Below are 21,167 nucleotides of genomic sequence, written 5' to 3'. Positions count from 1 at the left end.
AAGATCCAAGTGCAAAGACTGGCACAAGCCAGGCAAGGTGGTCCCAGTGGATTATATGAGTCTACACCAGGCATGGGCAAACTTGGGCCCTCCAGGTGTTTTGGACTGCAACTCCCAGCATTCCTAACAGCCTCAGGCCCCTTCCTTTCCCCCCTCAGCCGCTTAAGGAAAGGGACTGAGGCTGTTAGGAATGCTGGGAATTGCAGTCCAAAACACCTGGAGGGCCCAAGTTTGCCCATGCCTGGTCTACACTGCCAGTTCAAAGCAGATAATCTGGATCTGCAGAAGGGGCCTCAGTACCCCCACAACACTACAAAGTTCGATAGCAGCCAATATGGCGGCAAATGGATGGATTTCTGTAGCGTTGTGGCTTTGGGACTTCAACTCCCAGAAGTCTCTGCCGCCCCGGACAATAGACGAGAGTCCTGGGAGTTGAAGTCCGGAAAAAATGTAAACAAAACAGAGGCAGGGCCGGGAGAGCCGAGGGGCGTGTCTTAGCGGGTTGTGGGCGGGGCTTGACGTGATGGGCGTGCCAGGAAAAGAGCGCGCCTTCCAGTGGCGTTTCTCTGCCGGAGAGGACGGACGCAGTAGCCATGAGCTCGGCAGCCACCTATTTCCGCTCGCCGCCCGCCTTGATCCCGGCCAAGAGGCTCCACTTGCCCGAAGGGGTGGCCTTGCCCCCCGGAGACTACAGCACCACCCCCGGGGGCACCCTCTTCGGCACCACGCCGGGAGGTAAGCCGCGCTTCTGAGCATGCGCAGAGTGCAGAACGCTGTCTTATTAATGTTGACACTTGTGCAGTTACTTCGTTATCCGTTTGATGCGATTTTAAGCAACGGGAATACTTAGTTCTATGTGTTGTCGAAGGCTTTCATGGCCGGAATCACTGTGGTTTGCTGTGAGTTTATGGCCATGTTCCAGAAGCATTCTCTCCTGACGTTTCGCCCGCATCTATGGAGGCTGTGAGTTCTGTTAGAAACTAGGCAAGTAGGGTTTATATATCTGTGCGTTGTCCAAGGTGGGAGAAAGAACTCCTTTCTGTTTGAGGCAGATATGAATGTTGCAATTGGCCAGCTTGATTAGCATTGCAGTTTCAAAGCTTGGCTGCTTCCTGCCCAAGGGAATTCTTTGGGAGAGTGTTAGCTGGCCCTTGTTGTTTCTTGTCTGAAATTCCCCTGATTTCTTTTTTTACTGTCCAGCCAACACCTCCCAACAAAATAATAATAATAATAATAATAATAAGTTTATTTATATCCCGCCACCATCTCCCCCAGAGGGGACTCGGACCGGCTCACAGATACAAAAACAATAACAATGTACAATACATCAATAACATGCACCAGTTATAATACAGTAGAGTCTCACTTATCCAACACTCGCTTATCCAACATTCTGGATTATCCAACACATTTTTGTAGTCAATGTTTTCAATGCATCGTGATATTTTGGTGCTAAATTTGTAAATACAGTAATTACTACATAGCATTAATGTGTAATGAACTACTTTTTCTGTCAAATTTGTTGTATAACATGAAGTTTTGGTGCTTAATTTGTAAAATCATAACCTAATTTGATGTTCAATAAGCTTTTCCTTAATCCCTCCTTATTATCCAACATATTCACTTATCCAACGTTCTGCCGGCCCGTTTATGTTGGATAAGTGAGACTCTACTGTAGTTGAACATTGACCAGAAAAAAATGAAACATACTTACTAAAAATTTAGAATTAAAAACAGTGAGGTTGCAATGATAGATTAGCAAAGTAACAAAGGGTTACTTCAGGCAGGAAGCATCCAGGCTTTGAAGCTACAGGGGTAAATACCATTGGACTCACTGCCAGTAGTGAAAGACTTGTCTCAAACAAGCAAGAGTTTTTTCTCCCATCCTGGACATTATATTTCACAGGTAGATAAACCCCACTTGCCAAGTTTCAAACAGACCTCGCAACTTCTGAAGATTCCTGCCATAGATGTGGGCAAAATGTCCGGAGAGAATGCTTCCAGAACATGGCCATACAGCCACGAAAATGCACAGCAACCCAGTGATTCTGGCCATGAAAGCCTTCGACAACACATTCCTGGACTGGATTTTGAGACTCGACTCCCATCTGCACTGGCCATTTAATGCAGTTTTAAATCAGTATTGTGGAAACTGTTTTCACTGTGCAAGGGTTACAGTTTGAAGCTTGCAGAATCCGCAGAACACAGGTGTGCATTAAAGGCTTTCTTTTGTGGGAGTTTGCCATCTTCTGCTGTTGGCTTGAAGTCAGCTCTGAACTGCTTTAAATGGTCAGTATAGACATTGTTTCTATTTTTTATCTTTCCTGGGGAGAAGATAATAATATTAGTGTTTTGTAAAGAGCCTGGCAGATTCATTGCTGGATCAGCTCTCATGGACCGGAGCCTGCATCAGATGCCTGTCCTGTTATTTTTCAGTTGGCAGGCACATGGATGGATACAGGGAGAAAGAATGTCAGTGCTCGCACCCAAAGGGATTGCAGCATGGATTGCAATTTTAATGCTTATTTACCCCACTGGAGACTAGACCATGGGTGCATCCATGCTGCAGAATGAATTCAATTCAATTTCACTTTAATTGCTGTGGCTCAGTTCGATAAACTCCTGGGAGTTTGTGGAGGAGGCACCAGCATTCTTTATCAAACTACAACTCTTAGGATTGCAGAGACTTGAGACACACATTTGCAGTGTGTGAACCACTCTAACAACCACCATGTCAGACTACATAGGGAAGCCATTGAAATCCACAAGCATGTGGACAATTTCAACAGAAAGGAGGAAACCATGAAAATGAACAAAATCTGGCTGCCAAAAAAAAATCAGGACAGTAAATAAGGAATAACACTCAGAAAACAGGGTAGTTCCCGATGGTAAACAATCAGGGTCAGCTAACACCTCCCAACAAAGGATTCCCCCAGGCAGGAAGCAGCCAGGCTTTGAAGCTGCCAGGCTGTTCCATGCTAATCAGGGTGTCCAATTACAACATTCACACTTGCCTCCAACAGACAAGAGTTCTTTCTTCCAACCTGGACATTATTCCACAGATATATAAACCCCATTTGTCTAGTTTCTAACATAATCTCTGAGGATGCCTTCCATAGATGTGGGTGAAACGTCAGGAGAGAATGCTTCTGGAACATGGCCAGACAGCCTGGAAAACTCACAGCAACCCTATGAACCCTTTTGTTTTGAGCAAGGAAAAGGATTCTTCCAATCCTGAATATATTTAAATGGGAGCTCTGATGCAAGAATGTCCTGCCTTGGAGGAAAAGTTGTTTATTGCATAAGACATAGCAAGGGGTGGGAAACGGTTTATTTCATTTGCCTGATATTCATCAGTCTTGTGTACAAACTTGCCCTATATGCAAAACTATTTCTCAAGCCGAAAAATCTGAATATTCTTTTCACTGGGGCTTTTAAATGCCTATTTTTAATGTGCTGCATACATGCAAAGACCATATAAAACTCCCAAAAGTGTTGAATCCTGCCTGATCTCGGAAGCTAAACAAGGTGGATGGGAGAGCGCCAATGAATCCAATCTGCTTTAGGCTACATTTCAGAAAAGGGAAATGGCCAAACCACTTCTGGGTATTGCAGAAAATCCCATAAGTTTCCCCAAGTAACTAAATCAACAAGCAGCTTGCAGGCATGGTATTGTAATTGGAGATTGAGAAAGGAGGAGTTCTTTACATGTGCTTGCCTGATGCAATAACGAACCAAGATCTTAAAGAGATACAGTACTCTGAATATTAATAAACATACAGTATTACAACATTGATGTTAACTATTTCATCAGCAACATATGTATATTCTGGGTATACTCTATGTGGCCTATCGTGTATATAGTTGACTCTCAGTTAAACAGAACTCAAACAACCAGAACTCTCAAGCAACAACAAAAAATAAAGAAAGAAAACATTTTAAATAAAAAACCTGCTTTTATAATCCAGTAAAACTATGTTGTAGGAAATTCAGCTTTTTGGGTTGCTGTGAGCTTTCCAGACTATATGGCCATGTTTCAGAAGCATTTTCTCCTGACATTTCACCCACATCTATGGCAGGCATTCTCAGAGGTTGTGAGGTCTGTTGAAAACTAGGCAAGTGAAATTTATATATCTGTGGAATAATGTCAAGGGTGGGAGAAAGAACTCTTCTCTGTTAGAGGCAATTGTGAATGTTGCAATTGACCACCTTGATTAGCATTGAAGCATATTATTAGAATATTATTTGAGAACACAGAAATGCTGGACCACTCTAACAACCACCACGTCCGCCTACGCAGAGATGCCATTGAAATCCACAAACATGTGAACAATTTCAACAGAAAGGAAGAAACTATGAAAATGAACAAAATCTGGCTACCAGTATTAAAAAAAAAATCTCTAAAATCAGGACAGTAAATAAAGACCAGCACTCAAAAAATGGGAATTCCAGACAAGAAACAATCAGGGCCAGCTAACACCTCCCAACAAAGGATTCCCCCAGACAGGAATTAGCCAGGCTTTGAACCTGCCAGGCTATTCAATGCTAATCAATCTGGCCAGTTGGAACATTCACACTTACCTCAAACAGACAGTGATTCCAGCCATGAAAGCCTTCAACAACAAATTCAGCTTCTCTTCATTTGATTTTAATTACTATATTTCAATAGGAATGTCAAATCAATACAGAGTTTATGAAACGATGTAGTATTAGAGCTATTTTTAATAGTAACTCTCAAGCAATCAGAAACTACTGAACGCCATTGGTGCTGGCTAACTGAAAGTCTATTCTATATATTCTACATCATCATCATCATTTATTTACTTATTAATCGCCCTCCATCCACGATGCTCTAGGCGATTTACAAGATAAAATTGTAAAGGATAAAAATACATACATACAAATATTGATAAAATTAACATAGATTAAAAGCTCTAGTAACGAGCCAGGTCTTAAGTGCTAGGGTAAAAGGCCCTAACTCACGCATGGCTCTCATATAGGGCGGCAAGGCATTCCATAAGGCAGGGGCAGAAACAGAAAAAGCTCTGCGTCTGATCCTTTCCAAGTGCACTTCTCTAGGACCCGGTACATAAAATAAGTCTCGTTGGGATGGTCGTTGTGACCTCCGGTGATGGGAGAAGGAGAGACGGTCCCTAAGGTACAATGGGCCCTGGCCGTAAAGAATTTTAAAGGTCAGAACTAGCATCTTATATAGACCACGGTAATCAGTTGGAAGCCAATGCAGATGCTGCAGCACTGGTGTTATGTGGCATTTCATGGGTGTTCTTGTGAGTAGCCTAGCTGCCACATTCTGAACAATACGGAGCTTTCGGGTCGTGGACATCGGAAGGCCAACATACAGGGCGTTGCAATAGTCCAGCCTAGACGTGACCGTGGCATGGATGACTGTTGCCAGAGCCTCATCAGATAGATAGGGTGCCAGTTGCCTCGCTTGTCGTAGGTGGAAAAAGGCCTGTTTGCTGGCAGCAGCGACTTGAGCTTCCATTGTCAGCTGCGAATCTAAAACGACACCCAGGCTCTTAACGGTAGGCGAAGGAGATAGGGCAGCACCATCGAAGGTGGGTAGCAAGTGGGTCAGACTGGTAGAGTGGCCATGCCAGAGAATCTCAGTCTTCGCCGGGTTCACCTTCAGTCTACTAGCACGTAGCCAGTTCGACAGAGCCTCCAGACATAAGGTGAAATTGTCTGGTATTGACGTTGCTCCAGGCTCCAAGCACAGAAGGAGTTGGGTGTCGTCCGCATATTGATAGCAGTCTAGGCCGAAACTCCGAGCCAAACTAGCAAGGGGTCTAACGTAGATGTTGAAGAGAAGAGGGGAGAGAATTGCACCTTGGGGTACCCCACATAGGAGGGGAGATCTGTCAGAGACTTGATCCATATACTCCACACATTGGCTCCGGTTTCGCAGAGTTGAACCAATGAGTTGAACCAATTGAGGGCCTGACCACGAACTCCAGACATGGCAAGATGGTGAATCATTAGATCGTAGTCAACGGTGTCAAACACTGCAGTAAGGTCGAGAAGTACCAGTAGTGCTGATTCGCTGCTATCAGACTGGCGACAAAGTTCATCTGTAATGGCAACCAGGACTGTCTCCGTCCCATGGCCAGGGCGGAAGCCTGACTGGAAAGGGTCCAGGCCGGCTGTATCATCCAGAAATTCTTGCAATTGTCCCAGTACAGCCCGCTCTATCATCTTACCCAAGAATGGGAGGTTGGAGACAGTACGATAATTGGCAAGGGTCATGGGATCCAAGCTAAGCTTCTTTAGCAAGGGACGAACCCTTGCCTCCTTTAGGTTGTCCGGGAAGACCCCCTGTTCAAGAGAGCCATTGATTATATTACTCAACGGATCGAGTAGACCTTCCAGGCAGCTCTTCACCAGCCAGGAGGGGCACGGATCAAGGGAACAGGTGGTTGGTTTTGCAACAGCCAGGATTCTAGCGACATCTTCCTTGTCAAGCGGAGTAAATCGGTCAAAGATAGGCCCACCAAGCAGCCACAAAGTCTCAAGCTCACTTTAAGGTATCAACTGTAGGGGGCAGTTCCTGCCGAAGCACGGTGATTTTATCAGTGAAAAACTTCTGGAATGCCTATGCATGCTATGCTAGGCTGTTTATATTCTATATGCCATGGATATATATTATGAAAGTCATAATAGTATTTAATATTTCAGAGGAGCATGCATTAGTTTTTCAAGGAGCTGGGTAAGTTAATCTTGTAAGCAACTTTTTCCAGATATGTTTTAGAGAGAAGGGTGATAATATAAAACCTAAGTGTCCAAGAAGCAGGAATGCAGCTTTGGATTTTGCTTGTTCAGATCCTTTCTCGTGCTATATGTTCTCCTTCCTCTCCAGCACGTACACAGATGCATAGGTCAAGGATCAATGTGGCTTTTTCTGCATGCTGAAATCCACACTCTTGCAATACAGGGCAGGGAAGGGACATACACTGTTTGTTTTGCAATAAGCATGATTCTTTGGCAGCTGTCCAGATGGCTTCGCAATGTTTATCTAGTCCGTAATGGCCAATGAATGAAAATCAAGCCTGGGCCCATTCACACTGCAGAATTATGGTGCAGCGATCCTACTTTAACTGCCAGCAGAAAGCTGTAACTTAGGGTGCATCTACACAGTAGAATTATTGCAATTTGACACCACTTTAATTACTATCCATAAATGCCATGGCATCCAGGGATTTGTAGTTTGACGAGATGCCTGCACTCTTTGCCAAAGAAGGCTAAAAACCTTATACAACTACAATTCCATGTTTTCCATATCATTGAGCCATAGCAATAGAGGTGTCAAACTGCATGAATTTGACCATGTTAGACGTGTCCTTGTAAAGGCTCCTTCCCTTACTTACCAATGGCCATTAAAGTAGGATCATAATGTTATAATTCTGCTGTATATCTAATGTTATGGCTGGATTCTGAGGTGCATTAAGAGGAAATTGTTTTCTTATTAATGTATTTCTTATGCTCCTAGTCTACATTTTCTTCAACATGTTCACATGAATGATGCACAAAAAAGTAATTTTCCTATTTGTGTACTCGCTTGGGTACCCGGTGTTGCCTGGGGTTTTTTTTGTTATTGTTGTTTTTGAAAAAGTCAATTTTTAATTGTCCGAAATGCATAAAGTTGTGGATGAACTACAACTCACATCATGCCAGGAACCCCAGGAAACTCCCATCAGTACTTAATGTTTGTTATGTTGGGCAAGTTTGCAAACCCATCATTGGTGGGCTCGGTGGGCTCGCTTGCAACTTGGATATTTTTGCATTGATCTTCAGGCTATTTGGGACATTTGCTTGAGATGCATCCAAAGGGTGTCCGGCTCCAAATAATTTCCCTGTTGGGATACATTTTGAAAAAAAATGCCAAGAAAACCCGATTGTGGGATCATCATAAACTGGAATCGATTGGAGGTCCATATCAATCACCAACAAAAATGTTATCTGAAAGAACGAATGGCTTGGACAAGCATGTCATGAATTTAAAACAAACAAACCAAAAAAGTTTGGAAGCAAACAAAGTATTTTCAAAGTTATTTTTTTATTAATTTGTTTTCTAGAACTGAGACCACAATGATATCACATATCAGTCAGTTGGGCGTTTGGTTAAAGCAAATAATCATGTGCCAAAACAAGTCAAATACTGGGTCTTGTGATCACTGTTTCTGTTTTATATCCTGTTCTTAATGTCTGAAATCTAAGAGCAAACACTGGTTATATATTTGCTAGCCTTTCTAATGTTTACCTCCAGTGACCTAGAATTACCTGCATCTCCTCCCCTCTTGGCAGGAATCTTATTTTCCTGACACAAATTCAACTGGTGAAGCATCCGCAGACCAAGGGAAGTTTCCTCTGCTGCATTCCTCCATATTAGGCAGTCTGCAAAGGCCAGAAGCAGTGTCAAGGGGGGCAAAATGATCAACATGTTCCTTTAAATAGGTTTCTGTTCTTGTGTTGCTCAAGGAATGGGTCTGTGTACACTTTCGAAGATGCGAATCTGGAGATCAGTCTAACTCCTCACATCTATTTGTGTTAGCACGGACTAAAATACATTAAGTGTTTTGTATTTTTTAAAAGATTCGGATTCTTGTATTTACATATATGTGCATAACAAGATTTTGAAATGGGATTCAAGTCTAGACATGAAATTCATTTAAGTTTCTGATACTTATTATGCACAGAATGCTATTCCATACACCACATTTTTAACAATTTGGGACATGAAACAAAGTGTGTGCACATCAGAAAGAAAAGGCATCACTATGAGGACAGATTTGGATTTGGGAACATTTCAGAATTTTGGAATTCGAAATAAGGGAGGTAAATCTAGCAGCAGCAGTGAAAGCCATATAAAATGTACAGTAGCACTGCAGTGCAGTCAAATATTACAAAACCAAACACCAAAACAGCAGGTCACAAAGGGTTATTTTCTGCTTAGAGTAGCTGAAATAAGTCCCCATCCATGCTGGTTTCCCTGCCGCAGCAGTGAGTATTTGGTGCTTGGAGACTGAGTGTCAGGAGAAGTTGCAAAAGCCCTGATTGACTGATGGGGTTTTCTTTTAGGTTCTCAATGGATGGACTTATCTCTGCCCTTGAGAGTTTTGTCTGTTTGTGGAGAACCTAAAAGAAGCAATGATCCCCCTCTCCTGTCTCCAGCGGCCTTTTGCAGTGCCGTGGTGCAGAAATGCTGTTGGACATTTTACCCTTGACTTATCAAAGTGCATAATTTTTGGCCCTAGATTCGCCCTCCACTAATACAAGAGTATGTACGATATGTTAATAGCTAAATTCAGAGGGGTAACCTTGAGCTTGCTTGCAGTCCCAAATGCTCACTTGGACAAAAACATGGATCTAGTAACATTCCCTTCATTGGAGTCAACAGCTCTAACCTTTGATTGTCGAGGAGAGACCAAAAGAGCGAGAGAGAATGTAGAGGATGATCCCATTCTGGATACAAACCAAAGAGCTGACTTGACAGAAAGTTGTTTGCGGATTGCAACAGAGCTCGGCATAGGGAAGTGAGGACAAGGCACCCAATGTGTCAGAGGAAACATGTTTGCAGCCAATAGCACATACAAGGTAGGGCTGCAATTGAGCTACCGTCAACAGAGTTTCCCCACCCCAAGGCCTTGCAGATTGTAGACTTTGTGACTTCAGAAAAAGAAGTATCCCACATCAATGGGCCTCAGCTCCTCAAACAGAGGTGCTTTTACTGTTGCCAAGTGCCAACAGAGGTGACTATATGATTTGTTTTTAACGGTCTCAGGTTGCTGTTGGGAATCTTGCCAGGGTGATCAGTCTGCTGAAGTTATGGTAAGGGCAAGGAAACACGCATTGTGGCACTTGGTCCCCTGTGGAAAAATCCACAAGTTCCACTTCTGGTATTTGGTTGCAAATATCTGAAAACCAGAAAGGCAAATTTTATAGTTGTCTGCTTCAGTCACTACTTATTGGCAGAAGTACCTAGCAGGCAAGCCAATAATAGGCAAATGTTCTCCTACTGGAAGTGGAGATACAAAATCCCTGCCAGGTGTTTGCATCTCTAAAACTGTATAATCAAGCAGCTTCATCTGTTCTATAAGAATCCAAAACTTATGGTAGTGAAGGATGTATGTTCTATTGTTTCATATTTGAAGATCCTTGTTTCATAGGGGTGACTAAATGGTTCCTGCAACTAGGTCATCACTTTGTGACCGGCTTTCTGATAATGATCTGCTCTGCTGCTCCTTGCACAGCACCAACATGGGCTGGGCCATACTAGAAATGTTGCCAAAGCTATCACTCTGCTGGCATAAACTTTGGGAGGCTTGTTCACCTTCAAGCCATAGAAGGAAAGCAGGATAAGACTTGGAGTCTTGCCTTCAAGTCATTTCAGAATCATAATGACTTTACTGTGGGGCTTCCAGATTTGTTCAGAGCTTTTGACATTGCCTTCCTTTAGGCTAAGGGCGTATGACTTGCCCAAGGTCACCCAACAGCCGTTCAGGAATTTGAATCTTTTTCTCTAGGATCCTCATACAGCACACAAACCACAACACCACCCTAGTTGGTAGAGATATCATTTATTGTTAATGCAAATCCTGGCACATAACACTATAATGTAGCTGAATTTATGTACGACATTAAAATTGAGACCACAGGAAATGCCACAGAACTCCTGCTGGCTCCAGAGATTGAACCATATATGCTTCACACACATTCCAGCAATTTTAAGAGTTAGAAACCTAAAACTTCACTCAGTTCATGGTATATACAGAGGGAGTTTTTAAAATACTGGCATGAGGTCCAGGAACAGCCTTGGAATATGACCTTTCTGGAAATGTAAATATTCAACGTGAGATTCAGAGAACTGGGTAGCTGGCTCTGCAAAGCCAAACAAGTCATAGGCACATGCATACTGCATGGCAGAGTTTTAAAAGCTGTCCCAAATTCTACCATGTGTGGCGAAAGATCAGAAATAATCAGAAACTTATTGGATTGAGTGAATTGGTGCACATAACTGCTCGCCTGTTGTGCTTTCCGAATTGTCCCATCCCGAGAGATAAAAGGCAGAAGCCGCTGGCTCTTCATCTGAAGCTCTTCTATTACATTAGGCCTCTCGGCATGTATTTCTGCAGACGTAAAGCCAAAGCTGTAGTCCTCCAGTGAACCTGTTATGAAATGTCCCTGTAATAACTGGTACATTGAGAACACTTCTAGGAAAACTGGTGATGTTTTGCAAGCGTTCCAATAGCTGGCAGCAGCAACAGCCGATGAGGCTTGTTGTCTCGGTAAACTCCGATTAACGGCGGTTTAATGCAGGGCGTTGGCCTGAACTGTTGACTTGGCCAGTTTGATTCCGGCCCCCCTTGTCTGTAGAGCATGTCTGTTTTGAAATGCTGACAGTGAATTGGAAAATAATGTGTCACCCGTTCCCCACATTATTATTAGACTGTTCGAATATGACTATTAGACTATTCTAATATGAATACTAGAAAGCTTTTCTTCAAGATCTTACTTTATTTTAAGACAACATTGTATGGAAAAGTACTGGACTCCTCCTCACAGCTCAGTTGAATTGCATCGGTGAGACTATTTGGAGTCTTCCCTATATGGTGCTCTCTACTTTTAAAAGGAGAAGGGAACCCATTGGTGTCAGATGTTGTTGGACTGCAACTTTGAGCATCTAGAGCACTGCTTCTTAAAATGTGGGTCTCGGCCTCAAATGGGTTCTCCTTAGCTCAATGTTGGACTCTCCAAAAGTTTGGCAACATTAAAGGGGTTCGGAACACCACCCATTTACATGAATGCAACAGTATGCAATGTTTACAATGGATTCTGCAAAAGATGATTCAGCTGTGCTCCACAAAACGGAAAATGAGTCTGTTTAGCAAGCCCTGCTAAATACTGGATTATTATCAGTAAATGTTTAATCTTTATACCTGTTTTATATACCAATATACTTGGGGTTACATAAAGAAAAGTGGTCACAAGTGGGATCTAGATCTAGAGGTCCAAAAAGGTTCAGTTTTTGACCTGTTTCCAGAGATTGTAATTTATTTCTCATCACTGGAAAAAATATTTCTCATCACTGGAAAAAAAAAGATATCAGTGCTGAGGAACTTTAAGACTAATATGTGCCAGCATTTCCAAAGTTTCTTTTAAACTATGGGTTGAGAGCAAACCAGGATGAAACTTTGTGAACAGCAGATAAACATTTGCAAAAGGTGAGGCTGTTAAATGCTGGAGATCCAGCCTGTGATATTTTCCCGCTGTGATAGACTAACATGGATACCTCTATGGAACTGGCTTCCGAACGAAAGTCTTCAGGTGACTTATCGTTCTCTTTCCTTTTTAGGTACACGCATTATTTATGACCGTAAATTTCTAATGGAGTGCCGTAATTCTCCTGTGGCCAAAACTCCACCGTGTGATCTTCCCGACATTCCAGGAGTTACATGTCCAAATGTGGATGAGGTCAGGAACGAGAGCAGCCTGGTCCATGCTGATGTGGAGAAACTAGGCTTAGGTGAGTGTTTACCTGCAACCGTCCTATAAAGGTACCTTCTCCTGCAAATGCATATGATGGAGCTTCCATCTAGAAGCCATATATGCAAATGTGAGTAGATCAATGGAAAGGTAACAATGCTCCATGCAGTCATGCCGGCCACATAACCTTGGAGGTGTCTACGGACAACACCGGCTCTTCAGCTTAGAAATAGAGATGAGCACCAACCCCCAGAATCGGACACAACTAGACCCCAGAATCGGACACGACTAGTCAGGGGAAAATGTTTACCTTTACCTTTAAACAAAATAAGTCCCCATGTACCTTGAATATGGCATGTGGTTAAAAATGAACAAGATAGGACTGGTAGAACTGCCTTGTGGGCATCTAGCTTTGTTACTCCTTAATCGTCTTTACAATAACAAAACATTGCTCGAACCTGTCGCCCTTGAAAGAACGTTTTGTCCTTGGTTGGCACAGGGAGAACAAGGAAATGGCTGCAGAAAGATTACAGATTGGTTCTGCCTCTTTAGCTGCCACTATCAAAGCACTTATGTCACTTGTTGGTTAAAAGATTGAAAGATTGTGGGCATGTGCTTCTCTCAAAAGTTACATAAAGCCATATGGAGCAGGGAGGTTATTTTAAAACCAGTGTTGGCCTCTAAGAGACATCAGAAATGCTGTATACAGCAGGCATGGCAAATTTTGGCCCTCCAGATGTTTTGGACTTCAACTCCCACAATTCCTAACAGCCTACCGGCTGTTAGGAATTGTGGGAGTTGAAGTCCAAAACACCTGGAGGGCCAAAATTTGCCCATGCCTTCTGTATACCCACTATTTATTTTTTTAATGTTTCTTTTCATTTAAAAAGCTCCCATGTCTCCTGACAGCACTGACAAAGGGAGGCAATTTTAACATATGACTATCCGCAGAATTGTTTTTAGACATATGAAACCAGGAAATGAAACGGAAATGTGTTTTCTTGTTTTTCAAACAAGAAGAAGAACTAAATGTGCCCACCTTAAGTATTTTGCAGTAATAATCAGGGGGTCCCAATCCAGACTTTGCCCAATTCCTGGTGTTGATGTTGGGGATTATGAGCTGTTAGGCTCAAAAATAACCCTCAGTTGGGGCAATTCCACCAAAATATAGCAGAGTACCAGGAGTAAACTCCATAACCAGCAGAAATTGTGTTGCAAAGGAAACACTTCTTAATCTTTAGGATGGCTTAGGATTTCAGAGTCAGAACTTTGGTTCAAAAATATTTATTGAAGTAAGAAGAAATACATTCTTGATAGAAAAGTCTTGGAGCGAATTAACTTACTAAATCTCATCTTCTAAAGAAGGTAGAAGGTAAAAAATATCAATGCAGCTACATTTTGCTCCACATTTTGGTGGAGACAGCATGGTCAACCCAGGGCAGTTTAAATGGAAGAGGAAATTCCATTACTACGTCATCAAAGGCGAGGAGACAGTGGCTAGCAGGAAAGACAAAAGGCAAAGCCCTATAAGAAAATTTATTTATTTACAGCATTTTTACCCCACCTTTCTCACCCGAGGGGACTCAAGGTGGCTTACAAAAGTTGGCAAAAATTTAATGCCCAAGACACAATCATTAAAATCAAAACAATACATACAAATCAATTAATAACACTATTAAAACACATTATAAAATTTTAAAAGCATATATATAATTGAATCCATAGGAATGTGGGGGAAAGGAATCCCTCAGCCTAGCACTGTCTCTAGCCTAGCTACTCATTGAGGACTAGAAACTTGATGACACAAGTAACTTGTGCAGTCCAGGGATGAAACCCAACAGTTAAAGATTGTCATGTCTTCATCGACGGTACTCTTCTTCAAAAGACTTGAGCAATGAGCACCATTGAGGTATGAATTTCATTAATAACTTTGCGATTTCCACAGGTGAGGAAGCCCAGTTTGACATGGACATCTGAAGCCCGTCTTGGAGAATACTTGTGAATTTTCCCCAGCGAAGTCAAGAAATCCAGAATGAGGGAGGCTTGTAGAATAGCCTACACTTCACAATTTTTTTTTCAGGACGGAAGGTCCGTTACCTTTTTGTTATTGTTGTTGATGTTCTCATTGAGAGAACAAGAAGAGACTTTCTGTTACCGATGGATGGAAAACTCTGTGGAGGAGCCTGGGAGAGGAGGAAAGCCTGTGCCTTGATTCTTGTGCCTTGTTCACTGACACCAGAGCTCCCAAACAGGGGGCTGCATTAAAGGACAGACATAAAATCATGTTGGATTTGGGGGATTAATGTAGCCGTGGGTCCCTCTTTACGCATGCCCCTCTTTTTATGCACCAAAGTGATTTGCAGAGCCATATCTTTAAACCAAAATAACACTTTTCCAAAGCACCAAATCTGGCTTGATGGCAGTACTGATGGGAGGAAAGGAAACCTGATAATAAAAAGAAAAGGCTTTTGGCTCATTTCTCCTGTTTCTCTCCGCGTCTACTTCTTCTGGTGCTTCATCAAACAAATTGGTTGGTGCAAACTGACTGCCGATATGAGTAGTCAGTTTCAGTCTTTCTTTCCTTACGGGGGAAAAAAACAGCCTTTGTGTATAAAATGGTTCAAACAAAAGTGGCTTTTCAAAAACTTTTTCACAAAGTATTTGAAATGCTGTGGAGAGGTGGGTAGCTTGCACTATTTTTTCTTTTTCTTGAAGGGCTACGTAAATGCTCATGTGGATCTATGCACATTCTTTACTGTACAGTACATTTAAAATAAAGAAAAGAAGAAAAGATTATGCTTGTGTCATGATTTGGGGAAAACTGTTTACCAGCTGTTCAATAGCTGCCGGCAACATTCACACACTACCAATAACAGTGAAGAAATAGACATCCAAATGCTCTGACCTGCAATTTATTATTTGAGAAAGCAGTTATAATGTATAGAAAACCACAAACAAGTTAAAAACTTGTCCTTATACTAAATTTCCTTTGACCAGAAGCTGGCCACTTGGAATGCCTCTGGTGTCACTAAGAAGGTCCTCCATTGTGCATGTGGAAGGGCTCAGGCTGCATTGTAGTAGTAGTAGTAGTAGTAATACACTTTATATTCCGCTCTATCTCCCCAGAGGACTCAGAAGGGATTACAACATACACAGATAGGCAAACATTCAGTGCCCTAATACAATAGAATAGCAATGACATAAATACACAGGACAAAGGTAAAGGCTTCCCCTTTCATCTCCGGCTTTCTGGAGTCGGTGCTCAACTCTGGCCATGGGGAGGTGCTTTTGTTCCATTTCCAAGCTGAAGAGCCTGTTGTCCATTGACACCTCCTGATTGTGTTGCCTGCATGGGTGCCTTTATTACCTTCCTGCCGAAGCAGTACCTATTGATCTACTCACATTTGCATGTTTTCAAACTGCTAGGTGGGCAGGAGCTAGGGCTAAGAGCAGGAGCTCACCCTGACCTGCAACGTCAAACTAATAAGTGATCAGTGGTTTACTCTTCTCCACACTCGCATGACGCAGACTCCACTTTGTAGCCCTATTTCTTAAGGTTGGCTATGCATCTCGTGCCAGAGCGTAGTCTGTTCAGTGCCTTCCAAGTCACCCAGTTTTCTCTGTGCCCAGAGGGAGTTTCGCATCTGGTATCAGCCACTGATTGAAATTCTGGGTTTGAAATGGGGAAAAAAATGAAAATTGAACGCTAGTCAGAATCAGGTAGTTCTGACAACTTGCTTTGAAGCTCAGCAAAGTGTTGGGAAATCAATACAGATAGCCACCTCTACTAACCAGTCATGCTTTTCCTTACCTTCCTACACTTATTTGATAAGAATTTCACAAGGCTTATTTTGCCACAAGATTCCAGAGCAATATGTAACTTGCAGGTCTAGATGACACATACAATGGAAAGAGAATAAACCATATTCTCCAAGATGTCTGGCTGTGAAAGAATTACACTTATATAATTGTCAGTCAGAATCTTCACCTTCTACACTGTAGACATAATGCAGTTTGACACCACTTCAACTGCTATGGTTCAATGCTATGGAATCCTGGGTGTTACAGTTTTACAAAGACTAGCCTCTTTCCCAGAATTTCCAGTCTGATGTAAACTAAGGATTGATAAATACAATGTTATGTAATTTTGTCATTCAGCCATTGTACGCCACTTTGAATCCCACCATGTGTGAAAAGTGGTAATAATAATAATAATAATAATAATAATAATAATAATAATAATAATAATACAGTAGAGTCTCACTTATCCAAGACTCGCTTATCCAAGTTTCTGGATTATCTAAACCATTGTTGCAGTCAATGTTTTCAATATATCATGATATTTTGGTGCTAAATTTGTAAAATCATAACCTAATTTGATGTTTAATAGGCTTTTTCTTAATCTCTCCTTATTATCCAAGATATTCGCTTATCCAAGGTTCTGCCGGCCCATTTAGCTTGGATAAGTGAGACTCTACTGTAATGGATTCAAAAGCTTTTTGTTACTGACTTTAATAAAAACAGTTTTCCCACTTTATTTATGCTGTATTGAAGGACGTTAAGTACGGATTGGCCAATAAATAGTCTTTATCCACAAACTAGCCAATCCACAAACTAGCCAACCTGGATAATTGAAATTCAATGGGACTCTATAGCTTTGATCCAGGTGTTTCAACTCAGTTGAGATGTGAGTAATGCCATTGCTGATGAACTGAAATAGCCCAATGCAAACTAGGTCTCTTTGAGACAATCTCTTCACTCTTTAGAGATGTAAAAGGAAACAATGGAAAATCATGAATGAATGCAGTGGGAGGGAAACCTACTGATGACCGTCCTTAGTAGATCATGAACCCATTTATGGGGCAATTAGACTAAGCAAACAGAAACATTACTGAAAAATATGGGTTTAAACCATCAGCTATGGTTAAACTATCGGCTATCAGCTGTTAGGAATTGTGGGAGTTGGAGTCCAAAACACCTGGAGGGCCAAAGTTTGCCCATGCCTGGTTTAAACTATATAGCCAAATCAGTGTCACTATGGGAGGAATTGCATCTCTGCTTGATTTAAATGTGACCGTTGTCAGCTTGAAGAACTTCCACTTGGAAATTGGAAAGAAGCAAATTCTATTATTATCTAAATATCTTCTGGATTTTAGAGTCTTCTGGCCTTTTAAAGACTGGTGTATTGTATGTCTGGACAAGTGAGTGTATTTTTTTGGGTGCATTTAAACTGCCCTTCATTCAACCATGGAAAAATTGATGTGAAATGTCAAAAATACAGTGGATACTGTCTCAAGTTTTAAAAAGAATATATATAAAAGGACTGGCCAAAACAGACACAGATTTTGATACCCACAAGAGGTCCAGGAAGCACAACCAAGCAGATACCAAGGACCCAATTTATGTTAACTTTGCAGAGAAATATACAGTTAGATTGGCTGAAATCAGTACTTTCACTTGGTACTTAGATAGAAGACATGCTCATGAATAGCTCTTCCCTGCATGCCGTGAATTTTGACTGTCCCTTCCTGCTATTTTGAAAAGTACCCTCTTTTGGATTACAGTCCCCAAAACATTCCAGTGGCCACTTCAATAAGTCACTTTTCCAAGTTCTGAATAAAATGCATTCATGTTTATTCATGTCTTTTGGCAGTGCCGAAACTGCCCTCGAGGGAGAAAAGATGCTAAGCGCCCGTCAATGATGCACCAGGTTGGGCAAACATTCCTTTCTTTAGCAGGAGGTTCAAAATCCCCCAACTGCATTTGAAAGCAGGTGTGTATTTTGGCTTTGCATAAGTTAGTAGCCTCCGTAGCTTAGCACATCTTCCTTTCGAGTGAGAGTGATGCCACTCAAATACATTGAAATGCAAAACGTCTCTCTGGCCCAAAGTATTGGCACATCAAACTTGTCCCTAAATGCTAAAGTCCCTGTGCAACATTGAGAGATCTGCACCAGAACGAACACAGCTCATTGCCTGAGTTATAGATTAAGATTTGTCTTTGGATACATTGTAGAATGAATGCAGTTTGGATTTGTCTTTGAGTACCTTATAGAATGAATGCAGTAGTCTTTGGGTACATTGTAGAATGAATGCAGTTTGGATTTGTCTTTGGGTACATTGTAGAATGAATGCAGTTTGGATTTGTCTTTGGGTACATTGTAGAGTGAATGCAGTTTGACACTCCTATCACTCCTTTCCCTTAATTGATAGATAATTCGTGGTGAAGTTATTCCTTTCTGGACCCTTGCAAATGAACCTCTTGTCACTCCTTAATTGCCGGAGATGAACGGTGTGAAATGCTGTCTGAATATGCCGACGGTGCTCCCTTTCCCTGCTCCGAGGCAGGCCGAAGAGGTCAGAACCAGACATGCTTTGTTTATCTGCAGCAACAGATGTGGATTGAAAGCCATTGATGCTGTGAAACTGGTGCATCTGTGGGAAGGCAATGCCTGACCTCCCAAAATAGCATCGGCCTTTTCATAAGGCTGCTTAGAATCATAGAATCATAGAATAGTAGAGTTGGAAGAGACCTCATGGGCCATCTAGTCCAACCCCCCGCTAAGAAGCAGGAAATCGCATTCAAAGCACCCCCGACAGATGGCCATCCAGCCTCTGCTTAAAAGCTTCCAAAGAAGAGCCTCTACCACAGCCCGGGGGAGAGAGTTCCACTGCCGAACAGCCCTCACGGTGAGGAAGTTCTTCCTGATGTTCAGGTGGAATCTCCTTTCCTGTAGTTTGAAGCCATTGTTCCGCGTCCTAGTCTGCAGGGCAGCAGAAAACAAGCTTGCTCCCTCCTCCCTATGACTTCCCTTCACGTATTTGTACATGGCTATCATGTCTCCTCTCAGCCTTCTCTTCTGCAGGCTAAACATGCCCAGCTCTTTAAGCCGCTCCTCATAGGGCTTGTTCTCCAGACCCTTAATCATTTTAGTCGCCCACCTCTGGACGCTTTCCAGCTTGTCAACATCTCCCTTCAACTGCGGTGCCCAAAATTGGACACAGTATTCCAGGTGTGGCCTGACCAAGGCAGAATAGAGGGGGAGCATGACATGCTTAGTGGACCCCCAATTCCCTGAACATTCAGAGCTGGGCTCAAATGTGAATGATAGAACATTCCCTTTTTAAGGCATCTATTCTCCTTTTTTGCTATCACGGCCATAGAGATGAAGAGGCCAATGTTGGAGCAAATGGGCCCAAGTGATAAACGCCCAACATTATCGAAATGGAATTCTCTTTCCAGTGGATAATAATAATAATAATAGTAATAATAATAATAATACACTTTATTTATATTCCACTCTATCTCCCTGATGGGACTCAGAGCAGATTACAACATACACAGATAGGCAAACATTCAGTGCATTAGAAGTGGTCCTAAGGCCAACATACAAAGATGAAATAAGATCTTATAGGGAATATCTATTTAAAGAAAATTATTAGTGGAATCTAAAAGCAAGAGAAGAGCTAGGCATTAATGTTTGATTAATTTATAAAAGATGCTAAAGTACGGTTTGAGGAAACGAAATCTAAGTTGGAGTATATTGTGTTGTCAAAGGCCTTTGTGGCCAGAATCACTGGGTTGCTGTGAGTTTTCCCGGGCTGTATGAGCATTTTCTAGAAGCATTCTCTCCTGACGTTTCGCCCACATCTATGGCAGGCAGCCTCAGAGGTTGTGAGGTATATGTTGGTTGGTTGGCATTTGTATATCCTAGACTTCTGTATTTAAGGGTCCATATTCTATGCATTAGAAAAAAAAAGCAAAGGACTGCAAAGTGGATATCCATCTGGAGGGCAAAATGCTCATGGGATCTGATGCTGATGAAGTAAGAAAGCCTGTTTCTGAGAAGCCTTGAAAGGTCTGTAGAAAGTGACCCTTGACTCAACTTTCTTGCCTCTCACTGGGACAATTAGCTGTTTATGAGCATGAATGATCACCATGCGGCACTCACTCACTCCCCAAAGCTGAACTGCGGGTGTCTGGATTCCCACTTCCCACGATGACAGCCAAGCTCCCCAGGGGAAACTGGAGTTTCCTCCCGGGTTACACAAACACCCAGTACACATACAAGCCAGACTTAAGATCAGAGACACAAAACCACAGGCAGGGGCTCGTAATTTAGACTAGACTAGAATTTAGAATATCTCTCAACTTTGGGGATATTTTCCATGCTAATAGACAAGGAGACATCAGTGTCAATTGTCCCCAATTGGTTCATTATAAAAAAAATACCTGTCTGTAATTTCACCCTGGAGAAGACTTGTTTTAAAAGTTTGATAAAGTATCATAGTAGTATAATCCTTCTATTTGGTCCCTTTTCCTGATGGACACAAACCTTCCTTTACAGAGGACAGTTGTCTGCTTGAAAGGATTATTATTTTATTATGACACAGCAAACAAGACAGATATGCCGGATTTCGTATCACAAAATCACAAGTCGAACACTTCCCAAGTGTCTAGGACTGTGTGATGTATTTTCGGATGATGCGCGCAGATCCCAGCAGGGTGGCCTTTTGCCACCCTACTTCTTCTTCTTCTTCTTCTTCTTCTTCTTCTTATTATTATTATTATTATTATTATTATTATTATTATTATTTACTTTTATCTCACTTTTCTTCCACGGATGGGATTCAAAGCAGCAAACAAAATAGAAAAAAGACAACTAC

At 42.0% G+C, this 21,167-nt stretch overlaps 1 protein-coding gene across 1 annotated transcript; it reads left to right on the top strand.

Moving 5' to 3' along the window:
- Positions 1 to 540: 540 nt before the first annotated feature.
- On the top strand, positions 541 to 15,297 carry eif4ebp1 (eukaryotic translation initiation factor 4E binding protein 1). Its single transcript, XM_008119665.2, has 3 exons — positions 541 to 735; positions 12,371 to 12,541; positions 14,447 to 15,297. Exons 1-3 carry the CDS (start codon positions 594 to 596, stop codon positions 14,476 to 14,478), a joined length of 345 nt encoding a protein of 114 aa, XP_008117872.1. The 5' UTR covers positions 541 to 593; the 3' UTR covers positions 14,479 to 15,297.
- The last annotated feature ends 5,870 nt before the right edge of the window (positions 15,298 to 21,167 follow it).

Source organism: Anolis carolinensis, unplaced genomic scaffold, assembly GCF_035594765.1.
Source record: "Anolis carolinensis isolate JA03-04 unplaced genomic scaffold, rAnoCar3.1.pri scaffold_8, whole genome shotgun sequence".
NCBI classification, from domain to species: Eukaryota; Metazoa; Chordata; class Lepidosauria; order Squamata; family Dactyloidae; genus Anolis; species Anolis carolinensis.
Note: the sequence above shows the minus strand (reverse complement) of the source record. Positions and strands in the feature narration are given on the sequence as shown.

Excerpts from the sequence above, each read along its gene's own strand:
- eif4ebp1 (XM_008119665.2), top strand. The coding sequence starts at position 594 with ATGAGCTCGGCAGCCACCTATTTCCGCTCGCCGCCCGCCTTGATCCCG. Across the intron at positions 736-12,370 it reads CTTCGGCACCACGCCGGGAG|GTACACGCATTATTTATGAC; the intron begins GTAAGCCGCGCT and ends TTTCCTTTTTAG. Across the intron at positions 12,542-14,446 it reads TGTGGAGAAACTAGGCTTAG|GTGAGGAAGCCCAGTTTGAC; the intron begins GTGAGTGTTTAC and ends CGATTTCCACAG.